The sequence below is a fragment of the Chiroxiphia lanceolata genome, chromosome 12 (assembly GCF_009829145.1).
Source record: "Chiroxiphia lanceolata isolate bChiLan1 chromosome 12, bChiLan1.pri, whole genome shotgun sequence".
NCBI lineage: Eukaryota > Metazoa > Chordata > Aves > Passeriformes > Pipridae > Chiroxiphia > Chiroxiphia lanceolata.
The window spans coordinates 729,796-748,619 of NC_045648.1; the positions used below are offsets into that span (position 1 = coordinate 729,796).

The window sequence follows — 18,824 nt, forward strand, 5'->3', positions numbered from 1 at the left end:
GTTAAATCTATTTGATCTGCTGCATAAACTGGTGCTGGTTTCTCCGAGCCCTCATGTAGGGCCCGGGGCTCAGCTCCTTTCCAAGATGCTGTAAACAATTCCCTGATAAACCTCCACAGCCTCTGGGACATCCCACAGAGGCATCGGGGTGCCCACGGGCTCTGATGCTCCCCAGGAGCCATCTAAGGACACACTCACAGCTGGCTGCAGCTGGAAGACAACAGGCACATTCAAAAATAATCTTGGTGTAATCTTCAATTAATTTATAACCTGGCAGAAGCACAGGACTCTGGTTCTAATTAATCCTGACCTCCTTTAATTGAGGAGCCGATTGCTGTGAGATGTTTGTTTGTGCTTCATTTGTTCCATCTCGGCTCAAAATCCATCTGATAATGGTTTGAACATTCAAACCCTGCTGGGGTTATTGGCATTTCTGTGTCCAGTGAGGACACAACCGCTCACAGACCCAGCCATGGCTCTGTGGTACCGGAGCACCTCGTGCCAGAGGAGGGAGAGGCTCCTTGTGCTCCTAAGGAAAACACAGATCGCTCCAGCCTGCATCCATCTTGTGCAGTAAAGATCCTTTAAAACACAGGAAAGGGCTGCAGTTACGTTCATGCCTTTCTGGGAGCCTGTGGATTTACACATCTGGGATTTCCTGCCATGTGAAAGTTTTGTTCCCCTTCATGCTTTGGCTGGAAAGGTTTGTATTTCCAAGAGGCGTTTCCTGCCCTGGGCTGCAGCCAGAGCGTTTATGTCATTTTTGATCCAGGATTTTAACATTTATTTGTGTGCTTCCTACACATCTCAGTGGTTATTCTGGTCCAGCCTTGGCTCCATGGCTCTCATCACCAAGCCCGGCACGGAAATTTTCCCTTTATAAAAATAGCCGGAACCGCACATCATTTCTTGAGCAAGGCTGACTAATCATTTCCTAAAGGCTGGAGAGCCCCACGGCCCTGCAAAGGCTCCAAAAAGGAGCTATTTAATGGCTAAAAACATCCCAATGGCCAGCGGTGCCAGTCCCCAAATCCCTCTGAACCAAAGCCAAAGCTCCTGCCCTCTCTGCAATAGGAGTCAGGAGGAATGTGCTGGACACAGGATAAACACAGTTGGAAGGGTGGGAATGGCTGTCCCAGGCTGCAGAGGGGACCTGCAGCCATGGATCCAGCTCCTGCACCCTGGGCATCGGGCACTGCTGCCCTCCTGCCCACTCACTCCATCCCTCAGCCCTCTCTTTGTCCAACAGACCTCCTGAGGGGCTAACATTACTTTCTGGGCAGACAAAGAGCTTTTTTTTTGCACAGACACATTAAAAAGATAAAGCTGATAAATGATTGACATGCTCATACCAATGACATCCAATCCCTCCTCAAAATGCTTTTCCTTGAAGTGCCATTAACCCTTGCAGGCCCTGGTTTCTGGCTCACAGGGAACTGCCTGGTGCCATGGGATGCACCTCTGGGGGTGAAGGGGTGTACTGTGGCTGCAGCCAGGGCAGGGAAATGAAAGGTGGGTTGAAACGGGGCTGTCACCCTGAGGCACCTGCTCAGACACACCTGAAGAGGCTGGAGAACTGGCCTTTTATCTGATTTGATAATGCTGGCCCAGCTTGTTCCCTAAGTTCTGTGTTCTGGGACTTTACCACCACCAGACAGAGCTCCATCACTGGCTATCTCCTTCTGCCTTCCTTTGCCTGAATGCCACGTTGCCCCTGAACCAGGTCCCTTCACCCCACAGCCCCACCAGGGTCCCTGGGGTGGGTGCTGGTTGTCCCAGTGCTCGGTGACATTTCTGCATCCAACAAGCACATCCCAGCCCCCATCTGTGCCAGTGAAATCCCTGCTCAGCCCCGGAGACGGATGCTCCGGACACGTAGAGATGGTTATAACATTCCCACCTAATTATCAATTAGTCAAGCCAGCCTTACACAATCCATGTATGGAACACCCCTCCCATCTTCCCAGAGATTCCCACACTGCTTCTCAGACTGGTTTTCCATCCTCCCTGATCACTCCTTGCTGCAGCAGCCCCAGTTCCCTGGCAGCACCATGAGCACCCTGTGCCCGTCACCCTTCCCTGTGCCAGGACCCCTGGATCCTCCCAGCACTCAGCCCATCCCACCGTGCACCAGCACTGGCTGCACAGCACTTCCTGGGGTCCCTTCCCAGGAGCAAGACAGCACAGGGCATGACCTGCCCTGGAAAAGTGAATGGAGTGGAGCCGGTCTGTGCCCACTTCTGGTGTCTTCCCATGAACCATCCTGGGGGGATGAGAAGTGAGAAGTGGGGAGAAACATAAAGAATGAGGCTAAACTTGGCTAGAAAAACCATCCCTGGTTACAGGACTCAGGATGGGTCGTGTTCCTACAGTTCTTAAGAGTCCCGAACCAGGAGCCTGGGTGGTTCCTACACCAATCCCCAAGATCACCACCATGCCCTCAAAACTCAGCATTTGTCCCAAGAGCTGCACAAGCTCCTGGGGAGCACAACCTATGGACACAGCACTCAGTGTCAGCACAGGCAGGAGGCCCTGGCATCGCTCACTTACCCGGCTCTGAGCTGTCACAGTCCTGGGGGTTGCACTTCTGGGTGCTCTCGGGCCAGGGCTCGTGGTCACACAGGCTGCTGTCCTCCTCGGCCACCCCTGTCTTGGTGTTGATGCACTTGACCTGGCGCCTCTGGATGCCCCCTCCGCAGGGAGCCGAGCACTGCGGGAGCAGGGACCCCGTCAAGCCAGGGGGACCCCTCCCTGTACCCCTCAGGGCCACCCCAGAGCCCGGGAGGTGGTTGTGGCAGCAGCCCCCCTGTTGGTTTGGAGGGTTGGGTTTCCCCCCATCCCATTCCTCGTGTTTCCTGCAGATCCCATGGAGGGAAGCCCGTGCCCACTCACCTCCCGCCAGGAGCCCCTCACCTTCCTCCAAGAGCCCCTCACCTCCCCCCAGGAGCCCCTCACCTCCCCCCAGGAGCCCACCACCCAGGTGGTGCAGGGCTGTGTGTTGCAGGGACGGGTCGTGTTGGGCCGCGAGGTCTCCTCGCAGCGCCCGAGCTCCGGACACGTCACCAGCCGCTCCTGCTCCCCTCCACCGCACGACTCCGAGCACTGCCGGGACACAAACCACGGAATGCACCGTCAGGATCCCAGGGCTGGAGCCCCTCTGGAGCCAGGCTGGGAGAGCTGGGGGGGTTCACCTGGAGAAGAGAAGGCTCCAGGGAGAGCTGAGAGCCCCTTCCAGGGCCTAGAGGGGCTCCAGGAGAGCTGGAGAGGGATTTAGGACAAGGGGGAATGGTTTCCAGGGTTAGATGGGATATTGGGAAGGAATTTTTCCCTGCGAGGGTGGGGAGGCCCTGGCACAGGTTGCCCAGAGAAGCTGTGGCTGCCCCATCCCTGGAAGTCCTCAGGAAGTGTTCCAGGCCAGGTTGGACGGGGCTTGGAGCAACCTGGGCCAGTGGAAGGTGTCCCTGCCCATGGCAGGGGGTGGAAGTTGCTCAGCCCCCTCCCCAGCCCCTACCTCTCTCCAGGAGGACGTGTACCAGTCCAGGCAGGGCGGGCTGTGGCAGGGCAGCTGTGCTGGGGGTTTGTGCAGCACAGCCTGGCAGTGGAAGGGCCGCAGCAGCCGCTGGTCCCTGGTGTCGACACAGTGAACATCCCGAACCTTCGTCCCCTCACCACAGTTCTTGGAGCACTGGGAAAGGACACGAGCATCACGCTGGGGAAGGGCCAGGCTGTCCAGGAGCCCACCCAACCTGACCTTTCAAGCCACTTTTATTTAGCTTTTGCAAATTCCTGGCCCAAGAGCAGGAAAAATGGAAATACTGTGGGATGAAGAAGTTTAAACTCTGTGGCAAGAGCAAACCCTCACCCTCTGCCTTTGTGAGCCGTGGGGCAAGAGCCCACCCTGAGAGCAGGGGTGACCCCACACCTGCCTTGCCCCGAGGGGTTTTTGGGACCCTTCCTCCCCATGTACCTTGCTCCAGTTGCCCACACGCCACGAGGAGCAGGGTCTGAGGGAGCATCTCCGGGCAGGGACGGGTCTGTCGGCCGAGGCACAGCCGTCGTCGCTGCCGCTGCTGCAGCGCACACTCCTCCAGATCGCACCCACACCACACGTGGCTGAGCACTGCAACACAGGGCAACCTGCTCCTCTGCCACCCCACACCCACACCCCGGGGCTGCCTCTGACCGAGGGTGGAGCAGGGTGGCCCGGCAGAAAGGTCCCTGTGGACTCAGCTCCTCCATGGGCAATGGGAGCAGTGCTGATTAAACTGGGCTGGGGAGTGATGTGGGAAGAGGAGCTTTCCTGAAGGTTGCTCCTCTCTGAGCAGTCCCACGCCAGGGTGGAAAACCCTCCCCCATACCCCATTCCATGTTAGTGGGACTCAACACTTACCTCACTCCAGTTCCCAACTTCCCAGCTGGGCATGGCAGCGGCTGCCGCGGTGGTTGATGGTGGAAGCAAAGCCTCCTCCTCCTCCTCCATCCTCTTCTCCCATAGTGGTGGGGGAGCAGGGGAGGGCTGGGACCACTTGTGCCCTCTGTCACTGAAGGCAAATGTCCCTGGGGGTGCCCAGGGCTCCCCTGGCACGGTGATGCTGAGTGGGGTCCCATGAGAGGTCTGTTCAGCACGGGGCAATGCCGGCTCTGGGGGCTGGGACATCCCCAGGGTCCACCATTCCCAGGGGGCCTGGGAGGGGGATGCTCCTGCTGGGTGTGCAGCTGGGCTGTGAGCTGGGGCCGTGGGCATGGCTGGTGCCAGGGCATCCTGCTGGGTGAGGCCGCTGGAGCTGAGCTGGGTGGCTGGTCCAGGCACAGCGGAGGACAAGGACACTGCTGTGGGAAGGGCTGTAGTGGCCACCCAGGGGGCTGAGCTCAGGGATGTGGGGGTGTGGAGCTCTGGCTGGTGCCCTACCTGCCCCGTGGGACCTCCGACAGCACCCACAGGAGAGGGACTCACAGCAGGATGGGTGCTGCCAGCACTCCATCCCATCTCCCACCCCCGTCCCTGCAGGGTGGGGAAGGAAAGATCTGCCCTCTCTGTCCCACGGGGATGCTCATCATTACCATCTGCTGCCACTGCCTGTGTGCCCACCACCCGCCCCGGCACTTCTGCCCCCCTGTCCTGCTCCGTGGTGTCACCAGTAGTGTCACCAGGAGGGTCAAGACCCATTTCCCTGGAGTCCTCAAGGCCTGTCCCCGCAGACCCAGCCCCGTCGTGCCCCTCCCTGCCGGGGTGACCCGGCCCTGCTGTGCCCACACGGCCCTCGTGGCTCCCGGGCACTCCGGGAATGTCGGATACCTCCGTCCCGGCACTGCCCCGGGCTGTGGGCAGTGGAGGGGGAGGATCAGCCGGGTGGGGACCCCAGGGACTGAGGCCACGGGCTGGAGCATCCTGCACAGGACCTGTCCTTGCCAGCACAGCTCCGTGGGGCTCATCTGGGGCCGGGTGGCCGTGGCTGGTGGCAGAGCTGTGACTCGTGGTGCGCTGGGTGGGTGGGTGGTCCTCGGAACGGGGCACTGGCACTGTGCCCTCCTCCTCACCCAGGAACCCAGGGATGGTGTATTTGGGAGTGGCTGATCCTGCATCCTCGGGGACCACGCTCAGGAAGTCATTCCTGGCTAAATCCCCAGGCTCCATCTCCCTCTCATCCACAGGAGCAGAGGCTTTGGTGCCCAGATGGTGCTCTCTCTCTCCTCCCAGCTCGGTGGTGAGCAGGACATCAGTGGGCATCTCCCAGGGCCCCTCCACGTCGTTGTTGCTCAGCTCCGGCTTTGCCTCCTCACCTTTAGTCTCCTTCTCCGTGAAGGGATAGTAAGACAGATCCTCGTGGAAGTTGATAAAATTATAATCATAGTAAAAATCATCGACAAAGACGTTTCCCTTCCCGGCTGGGAAGTCCTCCTCAGGGATGACATTGACATCGTTGGACTCGGGAATGTTTGGGATGGGGGGGTTAAATTTCGCAATGTGGTTGCTGGGGACGTGATGGATCTCATTGAATATCTCCCTGCTGGAGGAGCCGCTGCCAGACCAGTCTGCATTGGCAGTGTCCGTGTTGGCAGTGTCCGTGTTGGCAGTGTCCGTGTTGGCAGTGTCCATGTCCCACTGGCACGGGGGCCGGGAGCAGGGAGCCTCCGGGCGGGGCCTCTGCGCGGGGTCACAGGCGGCCCCTGAGCTGTTGCTGCAGTGAACAGGGCGCCACTGGGTCCCATTGCCACACGTCACCGAGCACTGGGGAGGGAAGAGAGAGGGAAATGTCAGGGATGGGGGCACGGGGGCTGCGGGGCGGCAGGAGGAGCAGGGATGGGGAGGGGGTTGGCAGCAGCGCCCGTGCCCCTCACCAGAGCCCCCCTCTGAGATGCCAAAGGGGGTGCTTGGTTGTCCCATGTGCCACGATGCTTTGGGCACGGGGGCTCCACGTTGCTCTGCCACACTCCCACCACCCACTTGGGTCCCCAGGTGTCTCCTGTGCCATTCCCACTGGTGGCAGGGGGTCCCTTGCACCAGGAGTTGGGAGCAGGGAGGACTGGTCCCACTGGTAAGCAGGGTATTGCTGCCCAAATCAAATTCTGGGGCTGTGTCCTGTTAGAGACCGTCCCTAGCAGGGCTGGTGTTGAGGGGTACTTTGCTCAGGGTGATCCTTGACCTGCACTCCAGCCAGAAACAGTTTTCCCGGGAGATGGGCACTGGGAGGGGCACTGGATAAGATGATCTAATAGGTCTTTCTTATGACCTATCGCCATGAATTGCATCTCTTCTTCTGGAAAAGCATTTTTTGAAGCAGGGAATAACAACGTGGGTGTTGTCTGAGTAGGGAAAAGGCAAAGGTCGGGAAGGAGCTCTGTTGGGGACACCCTGGCCCCACCATAATGGGCTCTTTCAGATGGGCCAGTAAAAAGAAACCAAGAGGCTGGAAAGATCAGCAGCATTTTCTGCTGCATTTGGGCCTTGGAGCAACCCGGACTTGGGAAAGGTGTCCCTGCTTATGGCAGGGGGTTGGCATGAGATGAGCTTTAAGGTCCCTTCCCACCCAAACCATTCCAGGATTCTCTGATAACACCACGTGGCCACCACAGGCATTTTCACCAGCTGGAATAAAACATTACCCCACACCAACATCTGTGAGAGGGCTGCAAGGAGGCTGCTTCCCCCCCTGGGATGGCACTGCCAACCCAGGGAAAACAGATCAACTCCCACAAAGCTAAAATTTCCCAGCAAAGGCCTCCGGCTCCATCCAGGAGATAAACTCCAGGTACGGCAGCGCTTGCAGGGGGGAAGCAGGGGGGTTATTTGCCAAGGCTGGGTTATCAGGGAAGCCTCTGGGACACAGATAAGGAATGAGGGTTGGTAGGAGCCTCGTGGAGGAACACACAGAGCTCACAGGAGGGCTCAGCCTTGAGCAGGAGCCACCACAGCCAACTGGGTCATGCTCCTGCCAGGAGAGAGACACTCCCCCTTGGGAACTAATGGACAACAAATCATCCTTCTGACTGCACTAACTTCCTTGGAAAGTCCATAAAGCTGGATGTGCACTGCTTTAGGGTCCTTCTGAAGGCACTAAGTCCTGGTGTTTAAGCAGTTTGCTGGGCTACCCAAACCCCAGAGAACCCCTTTGGTGCTGGGTGCTCTGGTGCCGGGCAGGCACACGTGATCCCGGGGTCTGCACGGACAGAACCAGCCCCAACCCCTGCTGGGAACTGCTGCCAGAAGGACCACATTTCTGGGAAACTTCAAAGCCCTTCTCATTCCCCTACTCACAGTGGTGGTGGAAACAGAGAAAAAAAGATAGCTCTTGCTTTAAATTAAAGGACAGGAAAATGACAGAATCCCAAAATCCTGAGCACTTTTCTCCTGAGCTCACAGATCTGTCCATGCCAACACCACAGAGGACAACTGTGAGGGCTGGGGCTGGCCCTGCCCAGCACTGACCCACCACCAAGCCATGATTTTCCCGTTAAACCATTGCATCCACCTCTCTCAGCCCTTAATTTTGGCTTTTGTGGGCCCCTAGAAAAATATTTCTAACTCCCTCTCTCATTTAGCCTTCAAATTCTCTGTTCACCTTCGATCCTGGTTGTTCCTTAGCAACAAGCCCCATTCCCAGGCTCTCTGCTTTCTCTCCTGATATTTGCCTTCATGCTGAACACTTTTTGGAACGGCTGCTTAAATAAGGAGTTATCATTTTCTGGTTGAAACCCTCAACCTGTGGTTAAGCTGAACCACAGAAATACAAAAATAAATCAAGGCTATACAGAGTATGACCGTAAATCACATCATGAAATGGTTTCTGCTGGAAGGGACCTTAAAGATCATCCAGTTCCATCTCCTGCCATGGGCAGGGACACCTCCCACCAGAGCAGTGCTCCAAGCCCTATCCAGCTGAAAACCTCTTGTTTCTGCCCTCCTTGCCCAGGGAGCGTGGCTGTCACCCTGAGGGAGCAGCAAGGCTCAGAGGTGGGCACAGTTAAACAGCCCAGTGCTCCTTCCTCACTCTGAGACCTCTCCACAGGAGCTGGTGAGCCCACACAGGCACATCCGTGGGTTTTCCCTGTGAGCAGGAGGCACACCCACCGCTGAGGGTGTCTGGGGGCACCTTGTCCCCAGCTCCCACCAGGTCTGCCAGACACTGGGACCTCCCCAACGCTCCTCCTCACCTCGGACCAGTTCCCCACGGCCCACTGGGAGGGACAGGGCACGTCCCGGTGACAGGGCGCGGTGGCATCGGGCTTGGGGAGGTGCTGGCAGGCTGCAGGCTGCAGGGCCCTCTGCTCGTCCAGCCCCACGCTCTGGATGCACAGCACTGTCCTCTTCATCAGCCCCGAGCTGCCACACGAGGCCGAGCACTGCTGCCACTCCCCGACCCACCACCTGCACAGGGACACGACAGGGAGGGGAAAGGGAGTGGGAAAAGGGGAAGGGAAAGGGGAGAGGGAAAGGTCTCAGCCAGAGCCAGCACCCACGTGCTGGGTTCCATCCTGTGGCCCATCCCGTGGGGCTGTGTGGGAATGAGGATCCCAAGTGCAGCCTGTGCGTCAGCCCAAGGTCAGGGAGCCCAGACGGAGGGTCAGGGATGGGTCAGTCCCCGAGTTGTGCACAGAGAGGAGCATCCTGCCAGGATGGGACCTGCTATGCAGCTTGTAGCCTGAGGACAAGCAACACCCTGCAGCTGTCAGGCAACCCCGGGGATGCTCTCATGGGCCAAACACAGGGTCTGGGATCCATCGCTGTGGATGAGGGAGAGGAGAGGTGTGAAGAGCTGCACACATCCTGGGGCAATCTGGCACGGCAGTGACCGGGGTCCCCCCACTCTGGTCACCCCCCAGGGCTGTTGGGCACTAAGGATGAGCTGAGGAGGGGTGGGAAGGGGAGGGTCAGACCTGGCCGGGCAGGGCTCCTCGCTGCAGGGGCGCTGCTGGTCGTCGGGGCGGGTGAGTGCGTCGCAGAACCGCTCCTCCACGATGCCAGCCAGCTTCTCCACACAGTGCACCACCTGCCGCTGCACCCCTGCGGGCATGGACACGGGCACGGGCTCTGCAGGGGCTTGGGAAACCAAACCACCCACACAGGCACCGGCTCGGCTTTGGAAACCACACCAAACCACCCAGCACCCTCTGCCAGCAGGTGACAATAGGCCCTTGGTAAGTCTGAGCCACCAAAACAGGGGAAAGGAAAGGAAACCACCACTTGAACTCAGACCCAAATCTGCTGAGGTTCCAGTGCCCTCGCAGAGCCCCGTGGCACCAGTGCAGCTGGGGCAGGAGGGGTGACTGTGGAGGTGCTGCACTGGTCTGGCAGCGCTGCCCAGAGCCCCATCCAGCCACAGGAGCCTGTGTGCACAGGGGATTTTGGGGGCTGTGTTTGGAGGGAGCCAACAGGCAGCACTCGGCTGTGCTGGCAGCCCTGCCCCACCACAGCTCTGGGACAAATCTCTGGCTGAAGCCTCGTGTCCTCGAAGCACTCAGGGGTGATGTTTTTAGGGGTGACCTCACCACGCTGCCTCACTCTGGCTTTTGGCCCCTTTTTTGTAACACATACTTGACCTGTGCCTCGGAGAGCTGTCACCGACCCGCTGCCACCAGCTGAGACTGACAGAGCCCTGCTGAGGCTGCTGAGCTGGACTCTGGCTCAAGCACTTGGGAGCTTACAGGCTCCTGGGGCTGACCAGAGGCTCACCCTGAGCTCTCCCAAATCCATGTCAGCTCACTCCATCATCCAGCCCAGGGAGACAGGCTCAGCTCTCCTCCAGCTGCTCACCCTCACCCAACTCCTGCCAGATTCACTCCTGTATTTCCCTTCTGTTCTGGAAGCCAATCGTGCAAAGCAAAGCTGGTTTTAAATAAAAGCCATCTCCTGGCACTCTGTGCTACCTAGAAAGCACGAGTGTCCTTGAATTCCCCTTTCTTCCAGTGCCAGCTGCTCTCAAGGAAGTGCTTGCTTCCCCCTAGCAGTGTGCCAAGAACATCCCACTCCATCAGCTGCCCCAAAAGCTGCCCAGGGACCCCGGTGGTGCAGCGGGGCAGAATGGAGGGAAGCAAGTGCCTGACACATGGAGCCACACCAGGCACCTTCCCGTGTGCTCTCCGTAAAACCCTGGACGTGCTCCCCCACGCAGAGGCCCAGCCAGGCGGGACACCAGCCCTTCCACACCCCCGGATTTCTCTAAAGTTCTTTTGTCTCCCTCCCGACGCCGAGGAAGGCCGGGCGGTAACAGGACACCGAGCTGGGAGCAAAGCGCTGATAAAGCGCCGGGTCCGGTGAGCGCCGCGGGGGCAGCGGAGCCGTGACCTCGGCAGATGGCCCTTTTATTTCCCCCCTAAGACCCCCTGAAACCAAAGACCCGGGAATTCCTAAGGCGTCCCTGGGGATGCTCCACCTGCTCCAGCTGCCACTCGGCGGGGCCGGGCCGGGTGTCCCGCGGGGTCCGGACTCACCGGTGCCACACGTGGCCGTGCAGGTGGTCCAGGAGCCGAAGCGCCACAGGAACTCGGGCTGCTCGATCTCGTTCTCGCTGTCGGCCGGGCGCTGGATCGTGTACTGGTACCGCACCCCGGGGTTGGTCTCCTGGAACAGCAGCTGGGGGGACAAGGGCCAGTCAGGGCAGGGGGCGGGGGGTGGCATCACACCCCAGGGGCTCCTCCGGGGAGAACGACCTGCCCAGCACGGCCAGAAGTGTTCAAGGCCAGGTTGGACAGGGCTTGGAGCAACCTGGTCTAAGGGAAGATGTCCCTGCCGGGAGGAATTCCCTAAATTGCTGGGAACAGGCTCCTGCTGCTCCTGCGGTTGACACAAGTCCTGACAAAGCACCTCCTGCACCCACGCTGGAGAGGGCCGGGAGTTTATCCCTGTTTTTCTTAGCCTAAGCACTCCCATTATTGCCAAAGCTTTGTTGTTCTTAGAGCTTTGGGGAAGCCAGGGCGTCTTTCCAAAACCTCTCCATGAATATTGAAACACTCTTGTCCAAAGGTTTTAATTAGGCTACGAATCCCAGAAAGTGATTCGCGGGTGCCGAGCCCGCCAGCGTTCCCATTAAAAGCAGCTCTTGGAGGCAGCGAGCCCAGGATCCTGCTGCTCAGCCACTGAGGAAGGAAAGGGTTAGAGAAGGAGAAGATTTGGGCTGCTCAGGGAGGCCGAGCTCCAGGAGAGCCTGTGCAAAGGGGCTGGTGCTCCGGAGAGTGTGTCGGGATGAGCCATCACCGCTGGGCAGGGGAGGGTCCTGGGGGTCCATGGGATGCAGCTCCGTGGCCATTTCTGCCCCTGCACCACACCTGGCACCACGAGGGGTTTCAGCCTGGAGCTGGCTGTGCCATCCTCTGTGGCATGATTCCCACTGGCTTCTCCAGAGCAAAGCTTGGCCTCATGGGCACAAGGATATTGACTCCCAACAGCTTTGTGTTAACTGGCAGATCCCTCACCCCTGACCAGCCCAGCCAGAAGCACCAAGGGCTCTTCCCCTGCTCTTGATAAGATATGGGAAGGGCCTCAGGAAACGGCTCTTTCTCCTCACGCTCCCTCTCCCGCGTAAATATTTTGAGGAAGGCAGGAAGGGGATGAGGCTCAGCTGGAAGTGCTGTGGGCTGGAAGCGCTCGCCGGGCCGGTGGCGTGTGCTTGGCTGCTCCAGTGTTGGCTCCTGGAGAAACACACTCAGCCAGGAGATGCAGAGCCCCACCCCCTGGATGCAGGGAAGTGCTGTGACTGACCGTGGCAGCTCAGCCCTGCCCAGGAAGGCAGGAGATCCAGGGGCTCTGTCCCCCCATCCTCCCTGCTGCGTGTCCCATCGTACCTGGATCCACACGGGCTCCACGGTGGGCCCTGGAGAGGTGAGATTCTCCCAGTTCCCCGTCCTCTTGTAGGTGAAGGTGGTCCCTGCCACCCTGTAGTCCCCATTCCACTGGATGGTCCAGCCACCATTCAGGAAATACTTCTCTGGGTCCTCGCTCCGCAGTGCCAGGAAATTCCCGGCTTCTGCGACTTCTTCAATCCGGATCTCCCGGGCTCCCACAGGGATAATCCCAATATCAACGTAGCCTGGGAATGGAACCAAGTGTTGGTCTTGGGGGAGACGTGGCAGAGACAATTTGTGCCCTTGGGTGGATGAGTGTCCCCTGGGTGGGTGTTGTGTCCCCTGAGTGGGTAAAAGTGTCCCCTCTGTGGGTGCTACTGTCTCCTGGGTGGGGGTCAGTGTCCACTGAGTGCCAGCATCATGCCAATCCTTACATCTCTGTAAGGCACCCATGGGCACCAGACCCCACTTTGCACTGAGCCCAGCTGCATTCCCTGCATTCCCAAAAAACCTGACAAGCTGGGATTAAAAGCTTCCCTGGGCATGAGCAGCAGCAGCGGCAGCAAGCCTGGCTCTGCATGGACCAGGCACTCAGTGTTTTGGGGACAGTGCTGTGCCTTACCCAGCCCCTCGCTGTCCTCGAAGGTCTTGTGGACAGTGTGGCAGGTGGAGCCGTCCCCGTGGCAGACCCCACACCGATCCTCCACCGCGTGCGAGTCGATCTCGTAGTCACAGCCCACGTTCTGCAAGGGACCCCCGTCAGCCCCAGGGCTGGGAACACCCCCAGCTCCCCTCCCACCCCTGTGAATCCCAGGGCACGTGGCAGTGAGCTCTAATGCCTCCCATGTGGGACTCTGCCCTGCAGACCACAGATCCCCACCCACTCCCTCATTTAACAGAAATCCGATGTCTTCACGTGTGCTTATTCCATCCCAAACCCTGGGACAGTTTCCCTAGGGAAACAGATAAAGGGATCAGTTCACTGCCACTAAAGGCAGCTGGAGGACCCAGGGCACAGCTTGGCAAAGCCTCTCCAGCCACACCAGGATCTCCCAGATCATTCGCAGCATCAACTGCACCATCTCCAACGGATTCGTAGAATCCTGGAATGGTTTGGGTTGCAAGAGACATTAAGGACAATCCAGCTCCAACCCCCCGCCATGGGCAGGGACACCTTCCACTAGCCCAGGTTGCTCCAAGCCCTGTCCTACCCGGCCTGGGTTGTGCTCTATGTCCTTGGGGCAGCACAGAGGCTGGAACACGTGTGTACGACACACCCCAAGGAAATCAGGAACGCTTTCCAAGTGGGGAACGACAAAAGGAACCAGCTCAGCACGGGAGGGAGGGGACGCTGGTTCCCTAAGGGACAGGTCACGTGTTTACCCAGGCAGGGCCGTCCTTGGGCTCACTCCTGGAGGAGCAGCACGGGACCCACCTTGCAGATGCCGTTGATGCACATGTCCCGGCTGGCGTCCCGCTCGTAGCACGGCGTCCCGTCCACCACCGCGTCCCGCAGCTTCTCCGCAAAGTACTCGTGCTCCGGCCGGCAGTGCAGCTCGCAGGGGTTAACTGGGGAACCCAACAGGCACACACTAAACCCCGGCAGCAGCGGGGGCAACACACCTCAACCCTGCGAGCCCAGTGGTGTCAAACACTGCAGGCGAGTCTCGGGCACAAACAGCACTCGGACCCTCTGCGGGACCATGTTTGAGGGTTTCTGTGTTTGAGGTCTCTGCCCTCCACTCACTGTTGTTGGGCACTGGTGTCCACTTGTAGAGCTTCCCTTTGTAGAGCATGGGGTTGAACTGGCTGCACTGGACCTGGCGGAAGGAGGGCTTGTCCGGGGGGCACAGCCTGACGTTGCAAATCCGGAACCGCTTCCGCTCCCCCAGGCAGTAGCGGCCCCCGTACTTCGGCCTGTCCACGGGCAGGGAAAGGCAAATCAGAGACTTCAGAGTCATAGAATCCTGGGAGGGTTTGGGTTGGAAGGGACCTTAAAGCCCATCTTGTTCCACCCCCCTGCCATGGGCAGGGACACCTTCCACTATCCCAGGTTGCTCCAAGCTCCATCCAGCCTGGTGCCCGTCCTGCAGCTGCTCTGGAGGAGCTGCTCTCCATCCCACCCAGGATACCCCTCCAGCTCTGCTTCTCTACTGCCCAAGAGAACAGCAAAGCTGCCACTGGTCTTTTTAAACCAAAAGGGAGTTGAAAAGCCACAATAATTTTCTCTCAGGTTCCTGCCATGCTGCCTTTTCCTTTGGCCACACCACTCTCCATGGCCCATGTCCCCACAACCTCATGAAAATTCCTTCTCCAGGACACACTTTGCTGAAGAGAATGAAGTTAATGATTATTTTGAGGCTGTGTTTACATGCCCTGCCCCGAGGGAATGCCTGTGGGAGGAGGGGTGCCCAGCACACACGTTTGCTCACTCCATCCCAAAGGCAAAGCTGGAGATTTACCTCCGGTGGCCAAAGCAAACAACTGCCCGGGAAATTCCGCTGCTTTCCCAGTGTTTGCTCTCCTGCCTGTCCACAGCTGTGTTTGGAACACTCCATAAACTACCACAGCACTTCTGCCACGGAGCTCATGTCAAACCAGACCTGGCTCTTGACCCGAGTCTGAGACAACACAGCACTTCCCTCAACAGCCCCACAGCACGTGCCAAACGTGCCCCAGGGAGAGGATGGGCAGAACACATGTCTGGGCACATCAGGAGCCCATTCCTGGGGCTGCCAGGGCTCCTCATGCCATGGAAAAGCGATTCCCCTGGATCACCACTCACAAAGCCCTTTTCCTCCCCATCCCAGGGCGCTCCAACTCCTGGGCAAGCCGGGGGATTGGGCTGAATCCTGTGCAACAGCGATTTGGTGACCAAGGGGACATCTGGGGAGCAGATGGATCAGCCCAGAAATCATGGGATGGAGAAGGAGGCTCCTCTGGCACTGCCCAGATGCTTCCAGGCAGGAGCCAGCCCTGGCTCATGGAATGCAGTAGGCTGATAAACTGCAGCAGGATTTTCCAAAACAACTCTGAATCAGGCTCCAAGAATGCCTGGTTTGCTGTTCTGTCACTAAAGGACACTGGATGTGTTTTACATCTCTGAGTCTTTGCCCTTTGTTTGAGTCACTGCAACTGCTCCCTGCCTGCACAGACCGGGAATGACCCTGGGAGGGAGCCAGAGCAAACCCGACCTCTCCAGAGGCTCCCGGCGGTCACCCCAGGAAATAAATGCCCTGAGTGTCTGAAAGCTCATCGTTCAGACCAATAACTGCACGATGGCACAGCCTGGCTGTGTGACACAGCCGGGGTAGGACTGCACTGGACAGATGATGGCTCCTGGCTTTACAGGGAATAAGGAAGAGTTGGGTTCCTCTACTCTGGAGCCGAGCTGGGGGGGGATTGACCTGGAGAAGAGAAGGCTCCAGAGAGACCTGAGAGCCCCTTCCAGGGCCTAAAGGGGCTCCAGGAGAGCTGGAGAGGGACTTGGGACAAGGGATGGAGGGACAGGACACAGGGAACGGCTTCCCACTGCCAGAGGGCAGGGTTAGAGGGGATATTGGGAAGGAATTCCCAATATGAGGCTATGAGGGTGGGGAGGCCCTGGCACAGGTTGCCCAGAGAAGCTGTGGCTGCCCCTGGATCCCTGGAAGTGTCCAAGGCCAGACTGGACGGGACTTGGAGCAACCTGGGCCAGTGGAAGGTGTCCCTGCCCATGGCAGGGGTGGGATGGGATGGGGTGGGATGGGGTGGGCTGCACTCACGTGGGGGTGCTGCAGTGCCTCTCAGCACTCTGCACTCCGGCCCCGCAGCTCCGGGAACAGGCAGCCCAGGAGCTCCAGGAGCTCCAACCACCGTCGATGGGCTCGGGCCGGTGACCCACAGGAACACACTCCCCATTGAAGCACCACTGCAGAGGGACAGCAGAGAGAACAAGGCTAAGGATGCAGGAACTGCTGCCGAGTCTGAGAGCCCAGTGCAGGGTGCAGTGACACCCAGCACACACACTGACCCATGGAAATCCATGTTTTGCTTGCACAGGGGTGCCTGGGGTCAGCTGGGCTCTGCACCTCAAACAATGGGAAATAGAGAGATGCTGGGCTGTTTGGGACTTGTCTGAGGTAACAAACCCAAACCTCCACTGAGACTCTTCATTAAGGGGATTCTCAACCCAATCTCAGCCCAGAGGGAAGAGTCAGTGAGGCTCAGAGGTGGGGAAGATCCCAGGGATGAGCATGCACCACCACAGCAGACAGAGAGCAGAACGAGCCTCGTGCTCTCCTGCCATGGTCATTAACTGTTGGCTTCACCTTCCCAAGGATTTTTAAGCTTCCCTGCAGGCAGCCCCTCCTGGGAGCAGAGGGTGTTTGGACAGAGCATGGGCAGCAGGGTGAGCCTGTCCCTGTGCTGGAGCCTGTGAAGCTCCTCTGTGTGCAGGACAGGGGTTCCCTGAGGCCACAGAGGGTCTGCTCCCCGTTACCTTGTTGTCCCCACAGGCTGTGCCATCCACAGCCGCATCCAGCTTGGAATGACACGTGTTCCCCACCGTGCACCACAGCGTGTTGCAGACGCTCTGCAGGAAACAGGTTGTGCAGGACACGGTTATTGCCCAGCCAGCCCTCCAGCACAGATTTAACCCACAAGGAGAGGGTGGCCCCAGCAAAGCCCCCACCCCAGAGATCCCCGGAGCCCCTGCTCCGTGGGGGGATCCCAGCTTACATCCATGTCATCGCAGAAGGTGGAGTAGGGGCCGTACTGCAGCCGGCACTGGTGGCCCACGTCGTACAGGACCCCCGGGGGCACCAGGGGGAAGTCCAGCACCTCCCGGGCTGGGGGGTCATCCAGGCACAGCCCCCAGCCCCGGCTGAAAGAGAGAGGGCAGAGCGGTGTCACCGGGGCACCCGCGCACGGCTCCCGCAGCTGCCAGAGAGGAGCAACAGCTCATTAACGACCCGCCCCGGTGAGGAGCAATTAGCAATTAGCAATTGTCCCTGACAGGACCCCTGCTCTGCAACCAGCCCTGGAGCACTGACGGGCACGTGTGGGTACCTGATTTTGGGGGTGGGAGCCCCCAGAGTGATCACCCCGCGTCCCCCGGGTTTGGCAGGACAGTGGGAAGGTGAAGGGACAAAGGCAGCGGCTTCTCCCTGCAGCCCGTGGGCTGGTGCCTCCCTCCGCTCCTGCTGCTTCTGCTACGATACTTCCCAAACATGCACGGAGTTGTCACCAGTTCAGCCTTCAGTGTTGATTTAAACAAACCCGTTTCCAGCAAGGCAAAGCCTCTGGCGAGGCCGGGGCAGATTAGATTACTCGGGTTTGTTGTGATTGGGAACGGCTCTGAATTAACTGGAAACGAGATTCCTTTTTAACCCAAACCAGCAACACGGAAACAAGGGCTGGAAGCTCGGGAGAGCTCCTGCTCTGGGGTGCTGGCAGAGCCACGGGGTGATGCCAGGCAGAACCAGCACCCCCTCCTCCCGTTCCCATCCCACCCAGTGAGTTCCACGCTGGACACCTGCAAACAGCTCACACGGCTGGAGGCAGCCCCCTAAAGTCCCATGTATATCCTTACTGCAAAATACTTGTGTGTCCCTATTGGAAAATTCAGGAAACAGGCTGGGTTCAGCAGCCCAGAGGCTTGAGAGCCTCATTTCCAGATTCCCAACAGCAGGAGCATCCTGCCTCTCCCAGCCCGGTGGGAAGGGAAGGATGGCAGTGGGCAGTGCAGGGCTGAGCCCAGATGGATTGGGCATGGATTGGGCAGCTGGACACAGTGTCAGGGTGCAGCCTGTTCCAGGCACACAGGGGGTCACTGCATGGCACCCCCACAGGTATTTCCATTGAATCCCAAAATCCCAAAATGGTCTGGGTGGGAAGGAACCTTAAAGCCCATCCAGTGCCACCCCCTGCCGTGGGTAGGGACACCTTCCACTAGCCCAGGTTGCTCCAAGCCTCGTCCAACCTGGCCTTGGACACTTCCAGGGATCCAGGGGCAGCCACAGCTTCTCTGGGCAACCTGTGCCAGGGCCTCCCCCCACTCCCAGGGAAGAATCATTCCCAATATCCCACCTAACCCTGCCCTCTGGCACTGGGAAGCCATTCCCCCTTGTCCTGTCTTCTTTTCCCTTTCCCTGTTTTCTTTATCTGCTGGTGGAAAACACTTGGAGTATTTCCTGTAAAAATGGAAGGAATGGTGTCTGTACTGGGAGAAGTCCAGGCTTAAGCACTTCATCCTGGTTGAGCCACATGTGTGACACTGGTGCTGCTGTGCCTGTTTGGGTCCCACACAGGGCCCCATGTTCCCCCCAGACTGCCTCAACCCTCCTGTCCCCCTGAGCTGCTCAGGGCACTCCCTGTGCTCCCTGTCCAACCCAGGGGTGACTGAGATCTGCACCAGCTTTCCAGTGCTCTGGTCAGAACCCACTTCTTCATGAAATTCTTTACAATCTTTCTACTGGTCTCTTCAATTGGCCAAAACACATCTGTAAGCCAGGAAAAGTTGGCCTGAGTTTCCCTCTGGCTTTGCAGGGATCTGCAGTAAATCC

At 58.8% G+C, this 18,824-nt stretch overlaps 1 protein-coding gene across 1 annotated transcript in view; it reads right to left on the reverse strand.

The window, feature by feature from the left end:
• Positions 1-18,824, reverse strand: part of ADAMTS7 (ADAM metallopeptidase with thrombospondin type 1 motif 7) — a gene marked incomplete at its 5' end in the record, with an annotated part of 35,424 nt that overhangs the window by 5,921 nt on the left and 10,679 nt on the right. The window contains 15 exons of the mRNA XM_032700699.1: positions 2,551-2,710; positions 2,956-3,102; positions 3,512-3,685; positions 3,968-4,120; positions 4,391-6,229; positions 8,653-8,866; positions 9,376-9,502; positions 10,930-11,071; positions 12,280-12,524; positions 12,902-13,022; positions 13,715-13,848; positions 14,027-14,196; positions 16,044-16,189; positions 16,760-16,852; positions 16,999-17,143. Coding sequence (XP_032556590.1) covers positions 2,551-2,710; positions 2,956-3,102; positions 3,512-3,685; positions 3,968-4,120; positions 4,391-6,229; positions 8,653-8,866; positions 9,376-9,502; positions 10,930-11,071; positions 12,280-12,524; positions 12,902-13,022; positions 13,715-13,848; positions 14,027-14,196; positions 16,044-16,189; positions 16,760-16,852; positions 16,999-17,143 — 4,010 coding nt within the window. The remainder of the gene's footprint in view (positions 1-2,550; positions 2,711-2,955; positions 3,103-3,511; positions 3,686-3,967; positions 4,121-4,390; positions 6,230-8,652; positions 8,867-9,375; positions 9,503-10,929; positions 11,072-12,279; positions 12,525-12,901; positions 13,023-13,714; positions 13,849-14,026; positions 14,197-16,043; positions 16,190-16,759; positions 16,853-16,998; positions 17,144-18,824) is intronic.